Raw genomic sequence first — 23,563 nt, 5'->3', positions numbered from 1 at the left:
CCTTAAATCCAGATACTTTACCATACTGACCAATTATATCTTTTAAACCAGTTACTGAGTATATTGGTTGAGATACAGTAACAACCAGGTCATCTGCAAAAGCTCTTAATCTATAATCTTGATGTTTAACTCTAATTCCCTTTATTTGATCGGAACCACGTATATTATTCAGAAGAATTTCTAAAGTTAAAATAAAAGTAATGGGGACAAGGACATCTCTGTCTCGTCCCTTTCCCAATTTTAAAAGTTTCTGTTAACCCACCATTTACTTTTTCCTCTCGGTCCGTAGAACTGTGTCTCCTCCTTCAGGTGAAGTCCCAAAGGACTCTTTCTGGAGACCGATGCCGCTCAAGGTGGAAAATTCTAACTGGTGCTTCCCCTCATTCTGTCCCTTCCCATCTCAAAAGTCCGAGATAAATGCTTTCTCCTCCCAATGCAGAACTGCGGATTCCTCTTTTGTGGCTGGAAGCATCTGGCTGGACACACATGTGCTTTAGCATGTGGTCTGCCAACTGATCAGCACATGTGCATGTGCAGCAGTAACCGGAAGACTTCTAGCCAGCGCGCATGTGCCCCCTATAGAAATATCAGCACGCACATGCTCCTTGGGCAACTCTGTTTCCTGGTCGCAGCCCTGACGAAGTGCTCCCTTTTCGGCACTTGGTGCCAGGCACACACTCTCCCCTTTCAGCACTTGGTGCTGAAAAGGTTCATCATCACTGAGCTAGATGTTTCCAACTCAAATAATCAGGAATGTTGCATGAAGGCTAATTTATTAATTTGAAGGCTGTCACAGTGAGGCCTTTTCATGCATTAAAATGAATTTTAAAATGGTAAAACTATAGAGCATTTTATTCTTTATAAAAAAGAATTGTTTTATTAATTAATTAAAATTATTTAATAAATTATTTCAATTTAATCATAAATATATTAAGTAAAATTTTAAAACATTGAGAAATAGCTATTAAATAGCTATTTCATTTTATTCTTTTATTCACCAAAATAATGGATTGAAAAATAATATTTATTAACAATCATATCCAGGATAATATAATTTGGGACTTCATTCTACCAAAATCTGTCCAAATTTTCCTTTTACACTTTTATAATCTCTTGTTGGTGAGTAAAAAGATCATTTTGTTTTTCTTCTTTCGTACCTCCCACTGCCTCTTTCTTTTCTTCATTCTCCAAGGATGGTGGTGTTATTCCTTTCTTTCTTTGGCCAGTAGAGAAATTTTACTTGTTTCTTTGTGGGATTGACTTTCTTGCCCATCTGTCCATGGATACAAAAATAATACCTACCTCTCAAATCATCTTCATTCTAACCACAGAATTTGAAATGTTACTATCAGAATGTAACATGATTTGAAGTGTAAATATACTACTATAAGGAGTCTGAAGCTCTAACCACTGTCATCAAGGTTCACCTCTTTGGGATCTTCATGCAACCTTGTGATATATGTAAGAAAGATGGGGGCACACTTGGTGATGTCGTTTCTTTTCAGACAGGCGAGTTTGACACCCTCCGTGATACTGTTGCTACTAATGATTTATGTATTAAAATATAAATATTGAAAGATACACATACATGTCATGATTATAAGGAAATAGTTGGCTTCGTTGATTTTTAAATTTACTATGTTATATTTTTTTCTTATATCAGTTTATAATACAAATTAGAAATATGAAATAACTTATTAATTCACATTAATTTCTCTGAAATTGGAAAATAGAATAGAATAGAATAGAACAGAATAAAATAGAACAAAACAGAACAGAACAGAACAGAACAGAACAGAACAGAACAGAACAGAATAGAATAGAATAGAATAGAATAGAATAGAATTCTTTATTGGCCAAGTATGATTGGACAACAAGGAATTTGTCTTGGTTCATAGGCTCTCAGTGTACATAAAAGAAAAGATACATTCATCAAGAATCATAAAGTACAACACTTAATGATAGTCATAGGATACAAATAAGCAATCAGGCAACAATCAACAATCAATATAAATTGTAAGGATACAAGCAACAAAGTTACAGTCATGCAGTCATAAGTGGGAGGAAATGTGTGATAGGAACGGTGAAAGACTAATAGTAATAGTAATGCAGCATATGCATATTTGAATTATTTTTATTTTTATTTTTTGTCACAACATCATATAAAAAGGATTATATAGTATATAAACATATATATGAGTAAATATTAGGAGGTATAAGCACTAATATATATATAGGAAGAAGAAAAGAAAAGAAAAGAAAAAAAACAACAACAGGACAGGAACAGTAGGCACGTTTGTGCGCTTATGCACGCCCCTTATGGTCCTCTTAGGAATGGGGTGAGGTCAATAGTAGAAAGTTTTTGGTTAAAGCTTTTAGATTATGGGAAGAGACCACAGAGTCAGGTAAAGTATTCCAAGCACTGATGATTCTGTTACAGAAGTCATATTTTCTGCAATCTAGATTAAAGCGGTTAACATTAAGTTTAAATCTGTTGGTTGCTCTTGTATTATTGCAATTAAAGCTGAAGTAGTCTTTAACAGGAAGGACATTACAATAGATGATTCTATGAGTTAAACTTAGGTCTTGTCGAAGGTGACGGAGTTCCAAGTTTTCTAAGCCTAGGATTTCAAGTCTGGTGGGATAAGGTATTTTGTTGTTTTCAGAGGAATGGAGAACTCTTCTTGTAAAATATTTCTGGACACGTTCAATTGTATTGATGTCAGAGATGTGGTGAGGGTTCCAAACAGGCGAGCTGTATTCTAGAATTGGTCTAGCAAATGTTTTATATGCTCTGGTTAGTAATGTAGTGTTTTTGGAAAAGAAGCTACAGATTAGGTTTACAACTCTTAGAGCCTTTTTGCTATGTAGTTACAGTGGGCTTTGCACTTAGATCATTTGACATGAAAACTCCAGGGTCTTTAACGGGGTGGGGTCATCTGTAAGGTAATGTCCATCAAGTATGTACTTAGTGTTTGGGTTCTTTTTTCCAATATGTAAGACTGAGCATTTGCTGGTTGAGATTTGGAGTTGCCAAGTTTTAGACCAAGTGGTTAGATGATCAAGGTCTTTTTGGATGATAGATGCATTGTCTGTGGTGTTAAATAGTTTGACATCGTCAGCAAAGAGAACACAATTACTTGAGATATGGTCACAAAGATCATTAATGTATAGTATGAAGAGTGTTGGTCCAAGGACGCTGCCTTGAGGAACGCCACTCTTGACAGGAACAGGATTTGATAGAGCATTGCCAATTTTGACCACTTGTTGTCTGTTAGACAGAAAAACAGATATCCATTTGTGAAGGGGTCCTGAAATGCCATAGGATTTTAGTTTTAGGAGAAGTTTATCGTGTACTACTGAGTCAAAAGCTTTGCAGAAGTCTATGTAGATTGCATCTATTGTTTTGCCTTGATCGAGATTTGTAGTCCGTAATTGAAGTTGTAATTGAATTGAAGTTGAATTCATTTTGTATTTAATATTCATTTGTATAAGATTTCCTCTCATATAAGCCTTGCTGGAGTGATCTGCGGCTAGTGTTCCAAAAGTTTCCTTTGGCCGATAATAGCAATTAAACTATTATCTTGGAATGTTAATGGTTTGAATTCACCGCAGAAGAGAAGGAAAGTATTTCACTATTTGAAACAATTTAAAAATGACATTACCTGTTTACAAGAAACACATATTAGATCTTTAGACCAGAAATATTTGATAAATTCAAAACTGGGAGTACATTTTGTTGCCTCCTCTTTGGAGAAAAAAAATGGTTTAGTTATATATATAAAGAAGGATATATCAGCAAAATTAATTGGGGTAGATATAGAAGATACATTGCTATTGAACTTTTGTTGGAGGGAAAGAAGACATTATTAATAGGAGTTTATGCTCCGAATCAACAACAAGAAATTTTTTTCAAGTTTTTACATAAAAGAATAGTATTTTGGGATTATAAATCATATATATTAATGGGTGATTGGAATGGTGTTGGATACTCAAAAGACAAAAAGTTTAAGGAAGATATCAAGCGGCCGAAATTACCAAAGGCTTTTTTGAAATGATGGACTTGGAATTAAGAGATATTTGGAGAACATAATACAGAAGAGAGGAATTTTACCTTCTTTTCTGACAGGCACCAATCATTTCCGAGGATTGATTTTATTTTGATTACTAATGATTTGTATTCTAGAGTGAAGAGGACTAAGATTTGTTCAAGAACTCTATCTGATCATAGTCCGGTTTGGATTGAATTTGATCGGGAAAAGGAGGCTAGGAGATCATGGAGGTTGAATGAGAATTTGTTTAAATATGAACAAAATGTAAATGAATGTAAAAAGCAAATGAAAGAATTTTTTATTATGAATATGAAAAAAGAGACATCTATAGGAACGCCACTCTTGACAGGAACAGGATTTGATAGAGCATTGCCAATTTTGACCACTTTTTGTCTGTTGGACAGAAATGCAGATATCCATTTGTGAAGGGGTCCTGAAATGCCATAGGATTTTAGTTTTAGGAGAAGTTTATCGTGTACTACTGAGTCAAAAGCTTTGCAGAAGTCTATGTAGATTGCATCTATTGTTTTGCCTTGATCGAGATTTGTAGTCCGTAATTGAAGTTGTAATTGAATTGAAGTTGAATTCATTTTGTGTATTTTAGCAAACCAGTTTGGCCTAGTGGTTAAGGTGCAGGACTAGGAATTGGGAAAGCAGAGTTTTAATCCTGCCTTAGACTTGAAAGAGACCTGGGTGACTTTGGGCCAGTTATTCTCTCTCAATCCTAGGATGAAGGCAATAACCAACCACTTCCAAAACTGCTGCTGTGAATACTTGCATGGACTTGGCTATGTAGTTGCCAGGAGTCAAATTAGACATGAAGGGGTGGAAAAGGCAACTTTACTTGTAAACTATGTGAAGAATAAAATGGGATCATTGTCATTCTAATCTTTTATTATTTTTTAAATTTAGTGTTTCTGTAATGTAATGATTTATTTTTATTTATTTTTATTTTATTTGCATTTATATCCCGCCCTTCTCCGAAGACTCAGGGCGGCTTACACTATGTTAAGCAATAAATTATTATTTATTAAATATTATTAAATAAATAAATTAAGCAAAAAATTTAATCTCTCATGTTTATGTTTGTTTATGTATGTTCATTTTTGAAATTATGTATTAAAAATATCCTAATCAGATTCTTCTCCAGGAAATGTACAGACAGAAATTGTTTTCAAGAGATACATTAAACTACATAAAGCCAAGACTTTAAATTGGATGATTAATTGCCTTCACAAAGCAAATTAAAGTTGGAAAGAAAAATAGTACCAGAAAAAGCAATCCCAATTTTATATTTATGAAAGCTGAACAAACAAATCCTTTTCTTATTTTGCAGTCAGATCTATAGTATTTCTATGTTGAAGTCATGAAAAGAGATTATATTCTATAGCAAAAGCATAATTTATTCATAGCTTCTTAAAATAGCATATTTCTTGTGAAAGGTATGAAGAACATTTATATACAGGTTTCTACATTTCTATTTATTTATTTCCAGCATGTTATTTGCGCTGGGTTGTGGTGTAAAGTTGAAGGTGAGAAAGAATGTAAAACTAAGTTGGATCCACCGATGGATGGAACAGATTATGACACTGGAAAGGTGCATTATAACACCATTAATTTTTAATAAGTGAATTTTTATATGTGATCTTAAATCTATATTTAATTGCACCATTTTTATTTTATTTGCATTTATATCCCGCCCTTCTCCGAAGACTCAGGGCGGCTTACACTATGTTAAGCAATAAATTATTATTTATTAAATATTATTAAATAAATAAATTAAGCAAAAAATTTAATCTCTCATGTTTATGTTTGTTTATGTATGTTCATTTTTGAAATTATGTATTAAAAATGTCCTAATCAGATTCTTCTCCAGGAAATGTACAGACAGAAATTGTTTTCAAGAGATACATTAAACTACATAAAGCCAAGACTTTAAATTGGATGATTAATTGCCTTCACAAAGCAAATTAAAGTTGGAAAGAAAAATAGTACCAGAAAAAGCAATCCCAATTTTATATTTATGAAAGCTGAACAAACAAATCCTTTTCTTATTTTGCAGTCAGATCTACAGTATTTCTATGTTGAAGTCATGAAAAGAGATTATATTCTATAGCAAAAGCATAATTTATTCATAGCTTCTTAAAATAGCATATTTCTTGTGAAAGGTATGAAGAACATTTATATACAGGTTTCTACATTTCTATTTATTTATTTCCAGCATGTTATTTGCGCTGGGTTATGGTGTAAAGTTGAAGGTGAGAAAGAATGTAAAACTAAGTTGGATCCACCGATGGATGGAACAGATTGCGACACTGGAAAGGTGCATTATAACACCATTATTTTTTAATAAGTGAATTTTTTATATGTGATCTTAAATCTATATTTAATTGCACCATTTTTATTTTAAAGTGTGATTATTCTAAAGTATATAATATTTAAACTAATTGGTTTAAATATTATACCTCCATTAATATTCAAAGGATATTTCGGCATCAGTTGCTATTGTTTAATTGAAGCACTTGGTCTTTGTCGAAAATGCATACTAGAATTTCAAAGTTGTAACTACAAGAAGTAAATTATCCTATGTGACATCATTTCTAGTTATTTGAGACATTACATAAAGTTGAACCAGCTTTTTTGGTATGTATGTAGAGTTGATTCATGATGCGCTGTGATCTTTGTATATATACTTTTAATTGCATCTATGTTGCCCTAGGCAATGTATTATGTGATTACAGATTCAAATTTTTATAGGCAGGCTAGATTATATGAAAATAATGTAATGAATATTAACTTCTGTATGTAACCCCTTCCAAAATATTATAGTTTTAAAATACAGTTTTAAATAAAGACATGATTTGGGAGCTTCATTTCCAAATCTAATTCTTCAGTTTCAGGCATTTCATTCATTGATACAACAGGTAAAAAGACAAAATGTGGACCAGCGTAGACTATGTCATCCGTTTAGCAATAAGCATGATTTAAGAGGGCAGAACTAACTAAGTAGTAAACATGTTTCTTTCATTCTAAATTATCCCCTAAGTAGAGAAGCTGTAACTACTCATAGTCACTCGTGCCCTAGTTATTTCCCGTCTTGACTATTGCAACACGCTCTACATGGGGCTGTCCTTGAAGAGCATCTGGAAGCTCCAACTGGTGCAAAATAAAGCAGCCTGCATGGTTTTGTGCAGACCCTGGTGTGCACATGTATCACCTCTCCTGCAGGAGCTGCATTGCCTGTCAATTTGCTTCTGGGTGCAATTCAAAGTGCTGGTTGTCATCTTTAAAGCCCTTCATGGGTTGTGACTAGGTTATCTGAGGGACCATCTCTTGCTGGTCACATCTACCTGACCCATCAGAGCAGGGAGGCAGGAAATATTGCGGGTCCCATCCCCGAGGGAGATATACCTGATGGGACCCAGAAGAAGGGTCTTCTCTGTGGTGGCTCCCTCTCTCTTGAACATCATTCCCCCAGAGATTAGAATGGCCCCCACTCTAATACTGTTCCAGAAGGCGCGGAAGACCTGGTTCTGCCAGTGGCCCTGAAAAACCCAGAGCAGGATGGAGCCCATTAAATGGCTCGTGTGATCTGCTGTCGCCAGGGCGGGGGGATATGATTTCATTATACTATATTAATTTATTTGATTCTTTTTATTAGTTTTATTGTTTTAAATGTGGTTTTATATTCTGTAAGCCACCTTGAGTTGCCCTGGGTGAATAGGTAGCAATATAAATTCAATAAATAAATAAATAAATAAATAAATAAATAAATAAATAAATAAATAAATAAATAAATAAATAAATAAATAAATAAATAAATAAATAAATAAATAAATAAATAAATAAATAAATAAATAAATAAATAAATAAATAAATAAATAAATAAGTAAATAAAAACTAACATTTCTCTGTTACGCAAATATTGAATCTAATTAGAAATAGTTATCCCCTTGATTTTGCACCTTTCAAGAAAATTTGTTTGAATAGATAGAGCAATAGTGAATTTTATTCGAAGGGAAGACTTATTTTTCCATCCTGTAAATAATTTGCCTCTAAAAGAAATGAATTCTCTTAAGTTTACCAAGAATGCAGTAATGGAGACAGAATTATACTTTTATTCCTCTCTGCTTTTGCCTGTCAGACATTGTAGTAAATAAGGTTCTCTTTGAGTTTATATAGTAAATTATTTTGTATGTACTTTATACATTTTAAACTAAAAGCTAATGTTTGTAATAGTGGTGTAAAGTTGGAGAATGTATCAGTAAAACATCTTTCGCTGGACACATGGAAGCAGAATGGAGTACCTGGAGCTCTTGTAGCAGAACTTGTAACACTGGAATTAGCAGTCGACAGCGTAGATGTGCTAGGTAAGCCACAGCTTATTTGTGTTTTGCTTGTCATATTATTTACCAAATTCCAAATTAGTTATGGACAGATGCTCTGTCTACTACTTCACAGTGTAAAAAGGATATTACGTAACTAGGTTCGTGGTATTACATAAAATTGTAGACTTCCAGTAAACACGAATATTTCAAGTGCTGAATTAGGCACTTTCAAATATATTTCTTTATATACAATTCATTTAAGAAAGGAAAACTAAGTAAGTAGTGTTCAGCATGTATTTCTGATTTTTAAATAAAGACATGATTTGGGAGCTGTCAAAATCCTCAATTTTATAGCAGAAGCTTTAAATGATTATCATAAGATATCAAAGAAGGCAGAAAGCTTTTAGGATTTTTCTCTTCATAAGCCAAAATAAATTGGCCTATGTGGACATCATTTCTAGTTATTTGAGACATTACATAAAGTTGAACCAGCTTTTTTGGTATGTATGTAGAGTTGATTCATGATGCGCTGTGATCTTTGTATATATACTTTTAATTGCATCTATGTTGCCCTAGGCAATGTATTATGTGATTACAGATTCAAATTTTTATAGGCAGGCTAGATTATATGAAAATAATGTAATGAATATTAACTTCTGTATGTAACCCCTTCCAAAATATTATAGTTTTAAAATACAGTTTTAAATAAAGACATGATTTGGGAGCTTCATTTCCAAATCTAATTCTTCGGTTTCAGGCATTTCATTCATTGATACAACAGGTAAAAAGACAAAATGTGGACCAGCGTAGACTATGTCATCCGTTTAGCAATAAGCATGATTTAAGAGGGCAGAACTAACTAAGTAGTAAACATGTTTCTTTCATTCTAAATTATCCCCTAAGTAGAGAAGCTGTAACTACTCATAGTCACTCATGCCCTAGTTATTTCCCGTTTTGACTATTGCAACATGCTCTACATGGGGCTGTCCTTGAAGAGCATCTGGAAGCTCCAACTGGTGCAAAATAAAGCAGCCTGCATGGTTTTGTGCAGACCCTGGTGTGCACATGTATCACCTCTCCTGCAGGAGCTGTATTGCCTGTCAATTTGCTTCTGGGTGCAATTCAAAGTGCTGGTTGTCACCTTTAAAGCCCTTCATGGGTTGTGACTAGGTTATCTGAGGGACCATCTCTTGCTGGTCACATCTACCTGACCCATCAGAGCAGGGAGGCAGGAAATATTGCGGGTCCCATCCCCGAGGGAGATACACCTGATGGGACCCAGAAGAAGGTTCTTCTCTGTGGTGGCTCCCTCTCTCTTGAACATCATTCCCCCAGATATTAGAATGGCCCCCACTCTAATACTGTTCCAGAAGGCGCTGAAGACCTGGTTCTGCCAGTGGCCCTGAAAAACCCAGAGCAGGATGGAGCCCATTAAATGGCTCGTGTGATCTGCTGTCGCCAGGGCGGGGGGATATGATTTCATTATACTATATTAATTTATTTGATTCTTTTTATTAGTTTTATTGTTTTAAATGTGGTTTTATATTCTGTAAGCCACCTTGAGTTGCCCTGGGTGAATAGGTAGCAATATAAATTCAATAAATAAATAAAAATAAATAAATAAATAAGTAAATAAAAACTAACATTTCTCTGTTACGCAAATATTGAATCTAATTAGAAATAGTTATCCCCTTGATTTTGCACCTTTCAAGAAAATTTGTTTGAATAGATAGAGCAATAGTGAATTTTATTCGAAGGGAAGACTTATTTTTCCATCCTGTAAATAATTTGCCTTTAAAAAAAATGAATTCTCTTAAGTTTACCAAGAATGCAGTAATGGAGACAGAATTATACTTTTATTCCTCTCTGCTTTTGCCTGTCAGACATTGTAGTAAATAAGGTTCTCTTTGAGTTTATATAGTAAATTATTTTGTATGTACTTTATACATTTTAAACTAAAAGCTGATGTTTGTAATAGTGGTGTAAAGTTGGAGAATGTATCAGTAAAACATCTTTCGCTGGACACGTGGAAGCAGAATGGAGTACCTGGAGCTCTTGTAGCAGAACTTGTAACACTGGAATTAGCAGTCGACAGCGTAGATGTGCTAGGTAAGCCACAGCTTATTTGTGTTTTGCTTGTCATATTATTTACCAAATTCCAAATTAGTTATGGACAGATGCTCTGTCTACTACTTCACAGTGTAAAAAGGATATTACGTAACTAGGTTCGTGGTATTACATAAAATTGTAAACTTCCAGTAAACACGAATATTTCAAGTGCTGAATTAGGCACTTTCAAATATATTTCTTTATATACAATTCATTTAAGAAAGGAAAACTAAGTAAGTAGTGTTCAGCATGTATTTCTGATTTTTAAATAAATGGTAGAATAAATACCTTTATACAGATCATTACTCAACTTTAGGCACATTGGGAGTATGGGGAAGAATTCACATAAAACAAGGATAATCCATTCCAGCTTTTCCTGCTTTTTCTTCAAATATATTGGGGTGCACCTTTTAGAACATCTGATCATTGGCCTCCAATCTGTCAGAAAACCACAAGATTAGAAAAGGCTGAGGAAGGGAGAGTCAAATAATTGTCATGGTTTTGCCTAAATCTAGTTTGGTATCATAATATTCATGGTGAATATTTTTTATAACAGTTGCTGTTACAAAACTGTTCCAACTATTAGATTCTCTTTACCATTTATAGGCAGGCTATACATAGGTAATCACTTTTAGTTGTTTGTAAATAGGTGTAGTGCTTATACATTGGACTGAGATTATGCCTCCCGGTGTGTGATTTTGAACTGAAGCTGTTCTAGGGATAAAATGAGGTGATGTAAGCTCACAGATAAAAATGCAATGGCACTAATAGCAGTGTAAATCATGCAAGCCATGTCCACACAACTACATTTAATTTAATAATTTTAATGTTTATCTTTCCTAGTCCAGGTCATGAAGAAGCAGACTGCCAGGGATCAAGAATACAATATAAAATATGTAAGAATCCGTCTTGTAGTCCCGGACTGCCTGCATTCAGGGATTGGCAATGTCAGGTCTTCAGTGTCAGGCTAGCATATCAGAAACATGTACATCAATGGCAGGGTGTTATAGATAAAGGTAAGAGTGCACCCCTAACTTATATTTAATAGCTACACGCTTACTGTCAAAAGTACATTTGCATGCACACGCATATGCATACACAAAAATCTGAACATATGTATTAAAATAGATTTAAAAGTTCATTATACCTAATAATTATATTAGTTCAATATAATAATAGGACCTATATCAGTGAAGTTGACTAATCCAATGAAAACAAAGAGAAAGCAATACAGTTATAAAACCTTATAGTAGATTACTTAAGAAATATTTTTGTGTGCTTTTTTTTAAAAATGAAGAACGTTTTCTTGCATTTAAATAAAAACACAGCCTGCAATAGAGTTTGGCAGACACAAAATAAATACTAGAATTACTGCATTTTTCAGAGTATAAGATGCACCTTTTTCCCATCTAAAAGGGGGTGAAAATCTGGGTGCATCTTATACACCAAATGTAGCCCCTCCCACCCACTGGCCCCCATCCTATGCCCTCTGCCTCCCAGCAATTTACCTTCTTGCAGCAAGCAGCAAGAAGAAACAGCCCATTTCAGTTTCAGCACAGCCTAGTTAGCACAAGTTGATTGTTCCCGACTCTCAGCTGTTTCAGGCTGCAGGGATTGCCATTGCCTATTGCTGCACGGGCCCCTGCTGCTTGCTGCAAGGAGGTAAATTGCTGGGAGAAGATTTTTTTTTCTCTTGTGCTAATCAAGCTATGCTAAAAACAAAAATGAAAGTAAAGCAGGCTGTTTGCTGCTTGCTGCAATGAGGCAAAATTGCCAGGAGGCTGAGGCAGATTTCTTTTTCTTGTTTTCCTCACCAAAAAAGGTAGGTGCGTCTTATAGTCAGGTGCGTCTTATACTCCAAAAAATAGGGTATATATTTTAATTAATCATGAAACATTTCTTTACAATTTAATTTTATCCATTACTACAAATTTGCAACAAAGTCAAAAAAATACGTTAACCTTACAACTAGCGGTGGGATTCAGCTGGTTCAGACCGGTTCAGGTGAACTAGTAGTTGTGACCTGCGGGTGGGTCCACCCACCTATCCCGGTGTTATGCCGTCCTATTTAGCTGTGTTTTTTAAGCTGCGTGCATGTGTGCAAGCACTCATGCGAGCAAAGCCCATGCGCAGAAGGCCATGCACATGTGCAGAAGATGCAAGAGAGAGCGAAGAGAGTGTGCACGCACTCACATTTTCAGTGCTGGGGCAAACTGGTTGTTATTATGTGAAGCCCACCTCTGCTTATGATAGTCATGTTACGCTGATATTAGCTTTTGTGCACTGTCACGTTAATATAATGATAAAAGCTTGTGTCAGAATACATCTTTTAGCATTAGCACTAGCACTAAGACTTACATATCACTTCATAGTGCTTTACAGCCCTCTCTAAGCAGTTTACAGAGTCAGCATATTGCCCTTAACAATCTGGTTCCTCATTTTACTGACCTCAGAAGGATGGAAGGCTGAGCCTGGTAAAATTCAAACTGCCAAATTGCAGGCAGCCAACAGTCGGCAGAAGTAGCCTGCAGTACTGTGTTCTAACCATTGAGCCACCACAGCTAGCATTTAAAATACCATAAAATTGTTCAATTTGAAATACAAAATATAAACAATTCATAAAGTAAGAATTGTAGAATCACACTCCTAAAAGTCGATCACTAAAAAGGTGCAGATTTAATCCTGAAATGTTTCAGAGAGTAAAATAATTTATCAGCATTTAATTCTGGTATTACCTGTTTCTTTCAAATACAATTAGAATGATGTCATTTACTATAAAGATAATGAAGTCAATATTTGCAGTTTAATAAGAGACTGGATGCAAATAAATATATTTTCTCTGGCTGTAATTATTGGTAAATGTGAAGGTATTTATCATATTGTCTCTATTTTCAAATAATACAGTAGTGGCCAAAATTATAGAAACCTTTTGGGGAAAGTATATTTTCTAAAACTAGCTAAAAATCCCACTTTTTCTCTAGTAGTACCATAACATTATATATCAATGATATATAACATAACATAACATAACATCAGAGTTGGAAGGGACCTTGGAGGCCTTCTAGTCCAACCCCCTGCCCAGGCAGGAAACCCTACACCATCTCAGTCAGATGGTTATCCAACATTTTCTTAAAAATTTCCAGTGTTGGAGCATTCACAACTTCTGAAGGCAAGTCGTTCCACTTATTAATTGTTCTAACTGTCAGGAAATTTCTAAGTTCTAAGTTGCTTCTTTCTTTGATCAGTTTCCACCCATTGCTTCTTGTTCTACCTTCAGGTGCTTTGGAGAACAGCCCGACTCCCTCTTCTTTGTGGCAACCCCTGAGATATTGGAACACAGCTATCATGTCTCCCCTAGTCCTTCTTTTTGTTAAACTAGACATACCCAGTTCCTGCAACCGTTCTTCATATGTTTTATCCTCCAGTCCCTTCTCTGCACTCTTTCTATATATATACTATATATATACTATATATATACTATATATATATATATCAATGGAAAGAATTTAATCAAGAATATAATGCAATAACTTTTATGAAGGATTTGCTATTAGAATAGCAGTTACAGTATAAAGAAGAAAAGTGAAACACATAGAAAAAATGAGATATACAAAAATTATCACGTCAGTTAATACTTAGTTGGGTAACCTTTAGCATGAATTACGGCCTTACAGCATCTTCTCGTGTAGTGAACCAAATCTTTTAGTTCTGCAGCTGTTATAATGTGAAACCAAGATTGAAAGATTGCTTCTGTTAACTGGGTTTTATTGCTGGGTCTCTTCTGAGTAACAAGTTTCTTCAGTCAGCTCCATAGATTTTCAATTGGTTTAAGGTCTGGGCTATGATTATGATCATGGAATATGATTATTTTGACACTCAAAAAAAGTGGTGTTATTAGCCATCAAACCTCAAAAATACACTTTTCCCAAGAGGTTTCCACAATTTTGGCCACTACTGTATATTAAATTAATACCAGTAATTTTTCTGGGTCTGCTTTGCTACCTCAGTGAAGAGACAAACAAGTAAAGATGGATTTGAACCTCAATTTTTTAGATCCATTGTTTATTATTGTTATTTTTGCACTATATTTGCTCTGCATTGCATGTAGAATAAATCCATCACTGCACGTCTATGATTTGTAAAACATTGATTTTTAAAAATGGATTGTCACAAAAATTGTGTATTACTATTATTTGAAAGTTCTTGAACTTCATTCAAAAAGGATCAAAGTTTTCTTATTTATTTACTTTATTTACTTACAGCAAATAAAATTTATATGTATGAAATTAAAAATAATAGCTACTCTTGCACACACTTTTACTTGTTGATTGAATATAATATATATAATTATTCAATTATTCAAATACAATTATTTATAAAAGGTAGAAAAAATAACTGCTCAAGATTGAACTGTATTCAAGATAATTAAATTTGAGATACTTTTTTTTCAAATATAGCCACTTGTAAGACACATGCTGTTGGTGAACTAGATATTTAGCAACCTACTAATCTTTACTCCAAAATATAATTTGCATCATAATTGCAAGTTAAAAAATGGCAGGAGAAGCGGGAAGAAAAATGGTAAAGATATATGTTGATCTCTTCAAAAGAAAAGAAAAATATAGTTCCTATTCTTATTTAGTCAGTGTAACAGTATTCTTAAGAAAAAAATGTATGTTCTCTAATAGTCCTTTAGACATGGATTACAGCAGGAGTCCCCAAGCTTTCTGGCTCTGTGGACTGGCGGTGGTGGTGTGGGGGGGGTTGTTGTGCATGTGCAACATAACCCCATGAATGTGCAAATGAAGCTTCATACACTTATCTGCCGTTTGCATGGCCTGGTTCCCAGTGGGTCACATACCAGTACCAGTCCACGGCTTGGGGGTTGGGTACTTCTGGGTTAACAGAATTCAGTTGAAATGGTGGAGGTGTTTAGTGACTACCATATATTATATTGATTATTAAATTAATCCAATGTTTGTTTATCTCTCTGAAGAGGGAATTCCTGATATGTTCTCACAAGGATGTTTCCTTCACTTTTGCTCACTATGCAAAGTATTTTCTATCTATACATTTTAACCATTTTGGTTGTGTGTCAGAAAAACAAGGTGTCAGCTTCCATACGCTGCCACAATTCTCCTCTGTGGGAAAGGAGGGGAGGAGGGGGGATGATTAGACATAACAACATTTTTCTGGCGGTCAAGGTCAGGCTGGGTTCGCATCTGGAGAAGGCGTGGCTGGAGTGATGCTTCGACATGGGACGGTTGAGGATTGAAGCAGGTGACTGGCAGAGGGGTCATGAGGGTGGAGATTTTGGGGTTTGTATTACTGAGAGATGAACCGGAATCCCCAGTTTTGGTTTTCATCCAACTGTGCCAGTTCACCTATGCTAGTAAAAGAACTTTGAAAGATGTTGGGTTCGGAGTCTTTTCTGCAGGAGGGGTTTTCTGGAACGTTGACACAAGGAATATGTTGATGATTAAGACATATTCTCCATTAGAGGTTTTGCTGTAAAGGAAGGTTTTCTAATGTTCAATATTATAATACTGCTTATTGTATTATTATAATATATTGTTTATTTATAATGCATTATATATAATAATATAGTAGTGGTGGAAGCTGCAACTGAAATGGGGGAGGAGTTAAAAGAGTGGCTAGCCTGGAATCCCTGAAGGAGAGGAAGCAAAGGAGATTAGACCCGCACACCCCGACCCTGGAGTGCTTATCTGGTTGTTCTGTAGTGAGTGCTGTTAGTCTGGTAAAATTCTTGTAAATAGGTGAGTAGCAATAAGCATACTGCTTCGTTCAGTCTCTCAGTGTCATTCCTTGCATCTTACAATATAGCAGATACTGAGAGCCAGTTTGCCTAGTGATTAAGATACCAGTCTAAAAATCAGGAACCGCCAATCACTGTTCACATTCTGGAACTGTCTCTTAACCTAATCCATCGCACAGGATTGTTGTGGAAAAAATAGGAGGAGAAAGGAGGCATGTTCATCAACTTGAGTTAGTTATAAAAATAATAAAGGGAATAAATAAATAAATAAATAAATAAATAAATAAATAAATAAATAAATAAATAAATAAAGTGACTTGTAACTTTAAAAATCTCTCTCTGTCTCTGAAGCCATATCTAAATTGAATTTTCTTCCAATATTGTTTAAAATCTAATTGATTGATTATGTGCCGTCAATTAATAAATCAACACTTTTAGATTTTTTTTCCATGAAAATCCTACAAGTTTTCCCATAGCGCACTCATTAAGTCTCTTAAAATATATGTATTATAACCAGTACTGGATTATTTGCATTGTTCAAAACTATTTTCAAGTCATATTTTTTTAAAATGTATTTATTCACATAGAAAAACCATGTGCATTATTTTGTTCTCCAAATGGAAAAGAACAGCCAATATTGGTAACAGAGAAGGTGATGGATGGAACTTCCTGTGGCCCTCAGGATGTAGATATATGTGCAAATGGAAAATGTCAGGTAAGTCTTCCAAAATTAACTGTTACTGTTTCATTATTTTGAAGAGTTTTTTACTTAATTCTTTTAGATTATGGATATCATTTTTAAATTTAAATTAATCTGCAATTTAAATTTAGAACACTGTAGAAGAAATTGATAAGAATGCTATATTTTTGTATAGATAAAGTGGGAATTTTGAAGGAGGGCTTTGTAAAACCAATCTTTTAAGGAAAAAGTGATAGCATTTCTGATGGGAAAAAATATATTTTAAATTCCATTTATTGTCCGGATACCCCTAGTTCAGAATAATTTTTTTTTTAATTTTTATTTATTTATTTATTTATTTATGTCACACAGTATATATAAGCATAAGCATGTAATAACTATACAATATATAAGCATATATATAAATAAGAGTGCGTAATAACTATATTAATTGGATATAACGAAAGGAAACAATAGGACAGGAACGGTAGGCACGCTTGTGCTCTTATGCATGCCCCTTACAGACTTCTTAGGAATGGGGTGAGGTCAATAGTAGACAGTTTTTGGTTGAAGCTTTGGGGATTTTGGGAAGAGACCACAGAGTCAGGTAGTGTATTCCAAGTATTAACAATTCTGTTACTGAAGTCATATTTTCTGCAATCAAGATTGGAGCGGTTAACATTAAGCTTAAATCTATTGTGTGCTCATGTATTGTTGCAATTGAAGCTGAAGTAGTCTTTGACAGGAAGGACATTGCAATAGATGATTCTATGAGTTAAACTCAGGTCATGTTGAAGGCGGCATAGTTCTAAATTTTCTAAACCCAGAATTTCAAATCTGGTGGCATAAGATATTTTGTTGTATTCAGAGGAGTGGAGAACTCTTCTTATAAAATATTTCTGGACACGTTCAATTGTATTGATGTCAGAAATGTGGTATGGATTCCAGATAGTCAAGCTATATTCAAGAATTGGTCTAGCAAATGTTTTATATGCTCTGGTTAGTAGTGTAGTGTTTTTGGAGAAGAAGCTACCCAAGATTAGGTTTACAACTCTTAAAGCCTTTTTTGCGATGTAGTTGCAGTGGGCTTTGGCACTTAGATCATTTGATATGAAAACTCCAAGGTCTTTAAAAGGGTGGGGGTCATCTGTAAGGTAATGTCCATCAAGTATGTACTTAGTGTTTGGGTTCTTTTTTCCAATATGTAAGACTGAGCATTTGCTGGTTAGATTTGGAGTTGCCAAGTTTTAGATCATTCAGATACAAAGTCAAGGTCTTTTTGAAGGTTAGTTGTATTGTTGGTGGTGTTAAATAGTTTGACATTGTCAGCAAAAAAACCACAATTACTTGTAATATGGTCACAGAGATAATTAATGTATAATATGAAGAGTGTTGGTCCAAGAACGCTGCCTTGGGGAATGCCACTTTTGACAGGAACAGGATTTGATAGAGCATTTCCAATTTTGACCACTTTTTGTCTCTTTGACAGGAAAGCTGTTATCCAATTGTGGAGGGGTCCTGAAATGCCGTAGGATTTTAGTTTTAGGAGAAGTTTATCATGTATTACTGAGTCAAAAGCTTTACAGAAGTCTATGTAGATTGCATCTATTGCTTTGCCGTGATCAAGATTTGTAGTCCATATGTTTTTGCAGTGGAGAAGTTGTAAGTTACATGATAATTTTTTTCTGAAACCAAATTGTTTATTAGCGAATAGGTTGTTCGTTTCTAGGTGGGGGGTAATGGATTGGTTGATGATTGATTCCATTACTTTGCAGGTAACGCGGCATAGAGAGATTGGTCTGTAATTTTCAACTAGGCTGGGGTCTCCTTTTTTGAAGACAGGGATGACTGTGGCTAGTGACCAAAGTTTGGGAAGGGAACTGGTCATGAAAGCTTTTTCAAAGATTATGCTTAGGGGTTCTACTATATTAGTGGAAAGTTTTTTTAAGAAGTATGCACATAGTCCATCAGGTCCAATAGATAGGGATGGTTTCAGTTTGCGAAGAGCTTTTTCAACATTATCTTCTGTGAAGTCTATATGTGTTAGGTCGCTATACTCATTTTGGTATGATTGGGGAATGTTGGGTATGAGCCATTACTGTTAAAAAAGACTGAGCCAAAGAATGTGTTGAAGAGGTTTGCTTTAACTGTTTCATCGTTACATTCTTTGCCGTTAGATTCTTTTAGTGGTGGGATGGATCTCAAGTCTTTAAGTTTGTTGTTCACAAAATTATAAAAAGCACGATTAGAATTTGTGTGCAGAAGGTCTTCTTCTTGCTTGGTGTGGTAATTGGTGCATTCAGTTTTTATTTGGTTGAATATATTTCTGTAGCAGTTTTTGAAATTTGCTACATAGCCCTTTTTGTTTCTTCTCCAGAGGGATTTTTTTTTTTTGGATTGAAGCTTTTTTACTGATATGGGTAATTTGTTTTTTTATTTTGGTGGTGGTTATTACATTTTATTTTTAGCAAATGTTGTATTTCTTATACTAATTATGGTATAATTTGATGTGGAACTATCCTTTAGCTTGGAGTGGATGGACAATGTGCTATTCTTCCTTTCTTTTAACTTCAGAAATTTGGTTGTGATGGCATATTGGGTTCTTTAGCGTGGGAAGATCACTGTGGTGTCTGCAATGGAAATGGAAAATCATGTAGAATTGTTAAAGGAGATTTTAATCATACTCGAGGAGCAGGTAAACTTCTTTTAATATTTATTGATTAAAATCTGCAAAATTTATAAATGCATTGAGTACTCTGCAGGCTATAAATTGTAGTATAGTATAGTATAGCATAGTATAGTATAGTATAGTAGTTTAAATATTCTAAAAAAAGGCAAAGGTAAAAAGAAATATTAAATAATTACTTAATAATGTTACTTAATACATTTAAATTTAACAAATAAATAATAAATACATTTAAGGTTCCTGTTCTTTATTTATCCATCATACAATTTTTATAGAGATTGTTTTAACTTTTCAGAAATGCCAAGTAAGTTACGGTACCAAGCTTATTACATTTCTACAAACAAACTTAAAGTATAGGACTTTTTTTTTAGTATAGGTGAACTACTTATGAAATCATCAGTTTCCTTTGGATTTTTAGGAATAGTTTGATAAACATAACCATTTTCCTATCAGTCAATAAATTAAATTTAAAGGACTATAAACTTAGTCTATATTCCATGACTAGGTATACTGATATAAATTCTGTTCATTTCTTCATGAATTATATATGGAAGCTTTCTAGAATTTGCAACCACAGTGCTTATCTGTGGTCTTAATGATTAAGTAGTATTTGTTTTTATTGAATCTGTATTGCTGCTGTGGTTTTTCCCTAAAGAAGTGTTTGAATGAATGTCTCGCTTTGTTATGATCAGTTAACTGTAGATCATTGTGTTTGCGGATAGTACACATTCCTGTATATTTATTTTGGATATAGCTATTTAGAATTTGCCAAGTAATTTTTTTAGAATTGGGAAGGAAATCTAGAAATCCCATTTCCTTACCCTGTGCCACAGTGGAGCAATCTAAACATGTTAAATTTACTTTTGATTTTTTTATTAATCCAGGAATGTTGATCTGATCTGAATATTTTACCTGATCCTATGAAATCAGCCCAAGTGAAAATTATAAAATTTGTGAGTGAAATCAGTGAAAATGCTAGGAGTGAGTTTCTTTGATATTGGCCATTCAGATTTGCAGAATAATCATTTAAATAGAATGCAATATAATGTTTGGGATGCAAAAAGTAATTCCATATTCCATATGCACCTTGGAAAGTATGCAAGCAAAAATAATGGTACAAGTAAGAAATGTAAAAAAATAAGTGCAATAATTTATCAGTATATATCCACTTCAGTGTCAGCAGATGGTGATGCTATGTTGTTGCTGCTTCTTTGCCTTTTGGCTGTAACAAAAATGTTTGTGCAGATTAACAGAATTAACAGAGTAACAAAGTTGGAAGGGACCTTGGAGGTCATCTAGTCCAACCCCTGCTCTGGCAGGAGTCCCTATACAACCAGAGAAATGGTTGTCCAATCTCTTCTACTATTCCCTTTCAGATTGCTGAATAATATTGAACTGAATAATAAATTGAACTATATTGGGAACGATATGGCACAACCTGCTAGGAATTTGGTAATTTGGAATTTGATCTTTCAAAAAAACACTTAAAAAGTTAAATTCAATTAAGTTATTTCAGGTTTAAAACAACTAATTAAAATAATATTTCCAACAGAATTTCAATCATGGATATCTGAACAGGCAGTTAAAATCTGCAAAAACTTAATTTTTTATTTATTTATTTATTACATTTATATCCCGCCCTTCTCCGAAGACTCAGGGCGGCTTACATTGTGTAAGGCAATAGTCTCATCCTATTTGTATATTTATATACAAAGTCAACTTATTGCCCCCCCAACAATCTGGGTCCTCATTTTACCTACCTTATAAAGGATGGAAGGCTGAGTCAATCTTGGGCCTGGTGGGACCCGAGCCTGCTGTAATTGCAGGCAGCTGTGTTTAATAACAGGCTATCTTACAGCCTGAGCCACCCACGGCCCTTAATACAGATATTCAACGATGCATGTATCAAAACAGCAGGGCTTTGTTCTTCAGTTATCATCTTGCAGATTTGGAATACTGAACCCCTCCCTCGCCCTTTGCGCATTGCTTCTTATAATAAACGTTTGTACTGCGTGTGTGGGTGTGTGGGGAATTATAAGAACATATACAAGATTGGAAAAGTATAGGGTCCCCTGCCTGAGCCAGGGGTTGTACTAGAAGACCTCAAAGGTCTCTTCCAATTCTGTTATTCTGCATTGTGTGTTAAAACAGAGCAGAGTTTTCTTTCTTCCAACATTCATGAGCTTCTTATTTAGAGATTGCTAGCAATCATATTCTAGTATTGCTGACTAACAGCAGCTGCTGAATGATCCAGAGTGAAGCATGGCTTAACAATACGTTGGCACAAAAGATGGTTTGACCTGTTCAGCTGCCCACCACCATTAGTTTAAGAATACTAGTTAGTTGGTAATGGTGTATGTGAAATCTCTTATATCCCAATTTGTTTAATGCTTCAAACAGACCCCTTACATATCGAACAAGGACTAGACGTTTATGCTTGGCCCTTCCTGGACATTTTTTTGGTTTTAAGTAGGATGGTTGGAAACTAAAGTACTTCGGTTGATAGCTGGTCCTTTGAACCCTCTCCAAGTCGTTGACAGATCAGCTTTCTTAGAAATTTAGCACTTTTTTATGTAGCTCAGAGATAAAAATAGGGAGGATGTAGGCTCATGAAAAACTTTTTGGAGAAGAAATAGCTTCACTGAATAAAGAATAGTATAGGTTCATTAATATTTTTCAGAAAAGATAAAAACTTTTCCTCCTTTTTATCGTCCACAGAATCTATAAAGGGGACAAGTTTGTAAACAATTCGGAATTGTTCAAGTGAGATACAGTAATATTTGATAATGGAGGTGGGAGAGAGATCAAAAGCCTAGATTCCAGAAATTTTAGCAGATATAAGTTTAAATATTTTTGAATAGATGAAACCAATATACATTCAATATAAATATTATTCCAATTTAAATAAATAGTTAACAATATAAATGTTTGTATATATACTCAGGTTACGTGGAAGCCTTAGTGATACCTGCAGGAGCAAGAAGAATCAAAGTTGTGGAAGAGAAACCAGCTCACAGCTACTTGGGTAAGTTGCCATCAAATCAAATCAAACAGGGCGACTGTTAGGATGGATGAGACCAAAGCAAGTAGCTTCTTCTTTTTTTAAATATCACAATGGGAGCATTCCTATGGTGAAATCCAAATTTTTTTACTAATGGTTCTGTGGACATGGCTTGTGGGCATGGTATGGCTTGGTGGACGTGACTTGGTGGGCATGGCAGAGGAAGCATACTGCAAAATCCCCATTCCCTCCCCATTCCTGGGGGAAGGATATTGAAAAATCTCCATTTCCACCCCACTCTGGGGCCATTTTTTCCAAACTGCTCAAAATTTCTGCTACTGGTTCTCCAGAACCTGTCAGAACCTGCTGGATTTTACCACTGGAGCATTCTAATTAAGAATTTCAGAAAAAAAGTAATGAAGATTGTTATTGATCAGATTAAAAATGACCAACTGGACTACTAGCAATTTATTAATATAGCCTAACGTTTCATACACTTTCTGTATGTATTGTACAACTTTTCTGTTTGTATCGAATTTTGCTTATCGTCACAGCAATGCTATAGAATTAGTTAATAGAATACGAATTGTTTTGAACCCTTTTCTTGTAGCTGTAGCTATCTATAGCCTATTTTGACTGCAGCTTCTAAAAGTAAAAGCAGTAAGTTGGTCAATAAATTCAGTGAATGTTTAAGAACTAGCCAATTTGGAGTTTTGCCAAGTGTTAGCACTTAGTTTGGCTGTTTTAGAACGATTGATTCAAAAGTTGCAAAATTCACAAATCTTTTCATGATTAAAAGTCTGTAAATAGTTTGTGTAAAACATAGAAACAAAGATGTCTCTGTGGGACTTGCTGTCTCTTATAATTTAACATAGAATCAACTGAATACTGAAAGAGAAAAACTGGCAGAGTATAAGTTTCTAGCTTTGTTC

General features: G+C 34.5%; 1 protein-coding gene across 3 annotated transcripts in view; it reads left to right on the top strand.

The window, feature by feature from the left end:
• The window catches only part of ADAMTS19 (ADAM metallopeptidase with thrombospondin type 1 motif 19), a 116,240-nt gene that overhangs the window by 69,072 nt on the left and 23,605 nt on the right, over window positions 1-23,563 (top strand). For 2 of the 3 annotated variants that reach the window (XM_058169987.1, XM_058169988.1), the window contains exons 11-16: window positions 6,274-6,375; window positions 10,359-10,489; window positions 11,333-11,505; window positions 16,853-16,980; window positions 19,519-19,639; window positions 22,575-22,655. In XM_058169987.1, coding sequence (XP_058025970.1) covers window positions 6,274-6,375; window positions 10,359-10,489; window positions 11,333-11,505; window positions 16,853-16,980; window positions 19,519-19,639; window positions 22,575-22,655 — 736 coding nt within the window. Of the gene's footprint in view, window positions 1-6,273; window positions 6,376-8,291; window positions 8,423-10,358; window positions 10,490-11,332; window positions 11,506-16,852; window positions 16,981-19,518; window positions 19,640-22,574; window positions 22,656-23,563 lie in introns of all 3 variants that reach the window. The other variant, XM_058169989.1, reaches the window with a different exon arrangement.

The sequence above is a fragment of the Ahaetulla prasina genome, chromosome 2 (assembly GCF_028640845.1).
Source record: "Ahaetulla prasina isolate Xishuangbanna chromosome 2, ASM2864084v1, whole genome shotgun sequence".
In the NCBI taxonomy this organism is placed as follows: domain Eukaryota; kingdom Metazoa; phylum Chordata; class Lepidosauria; order Squamata; family Colubridae; genus Ahaetulla; species Ahaetulla prasina.
This window is presented reverse-complemented; position numbering and strand designations above follow the sequence as displayed.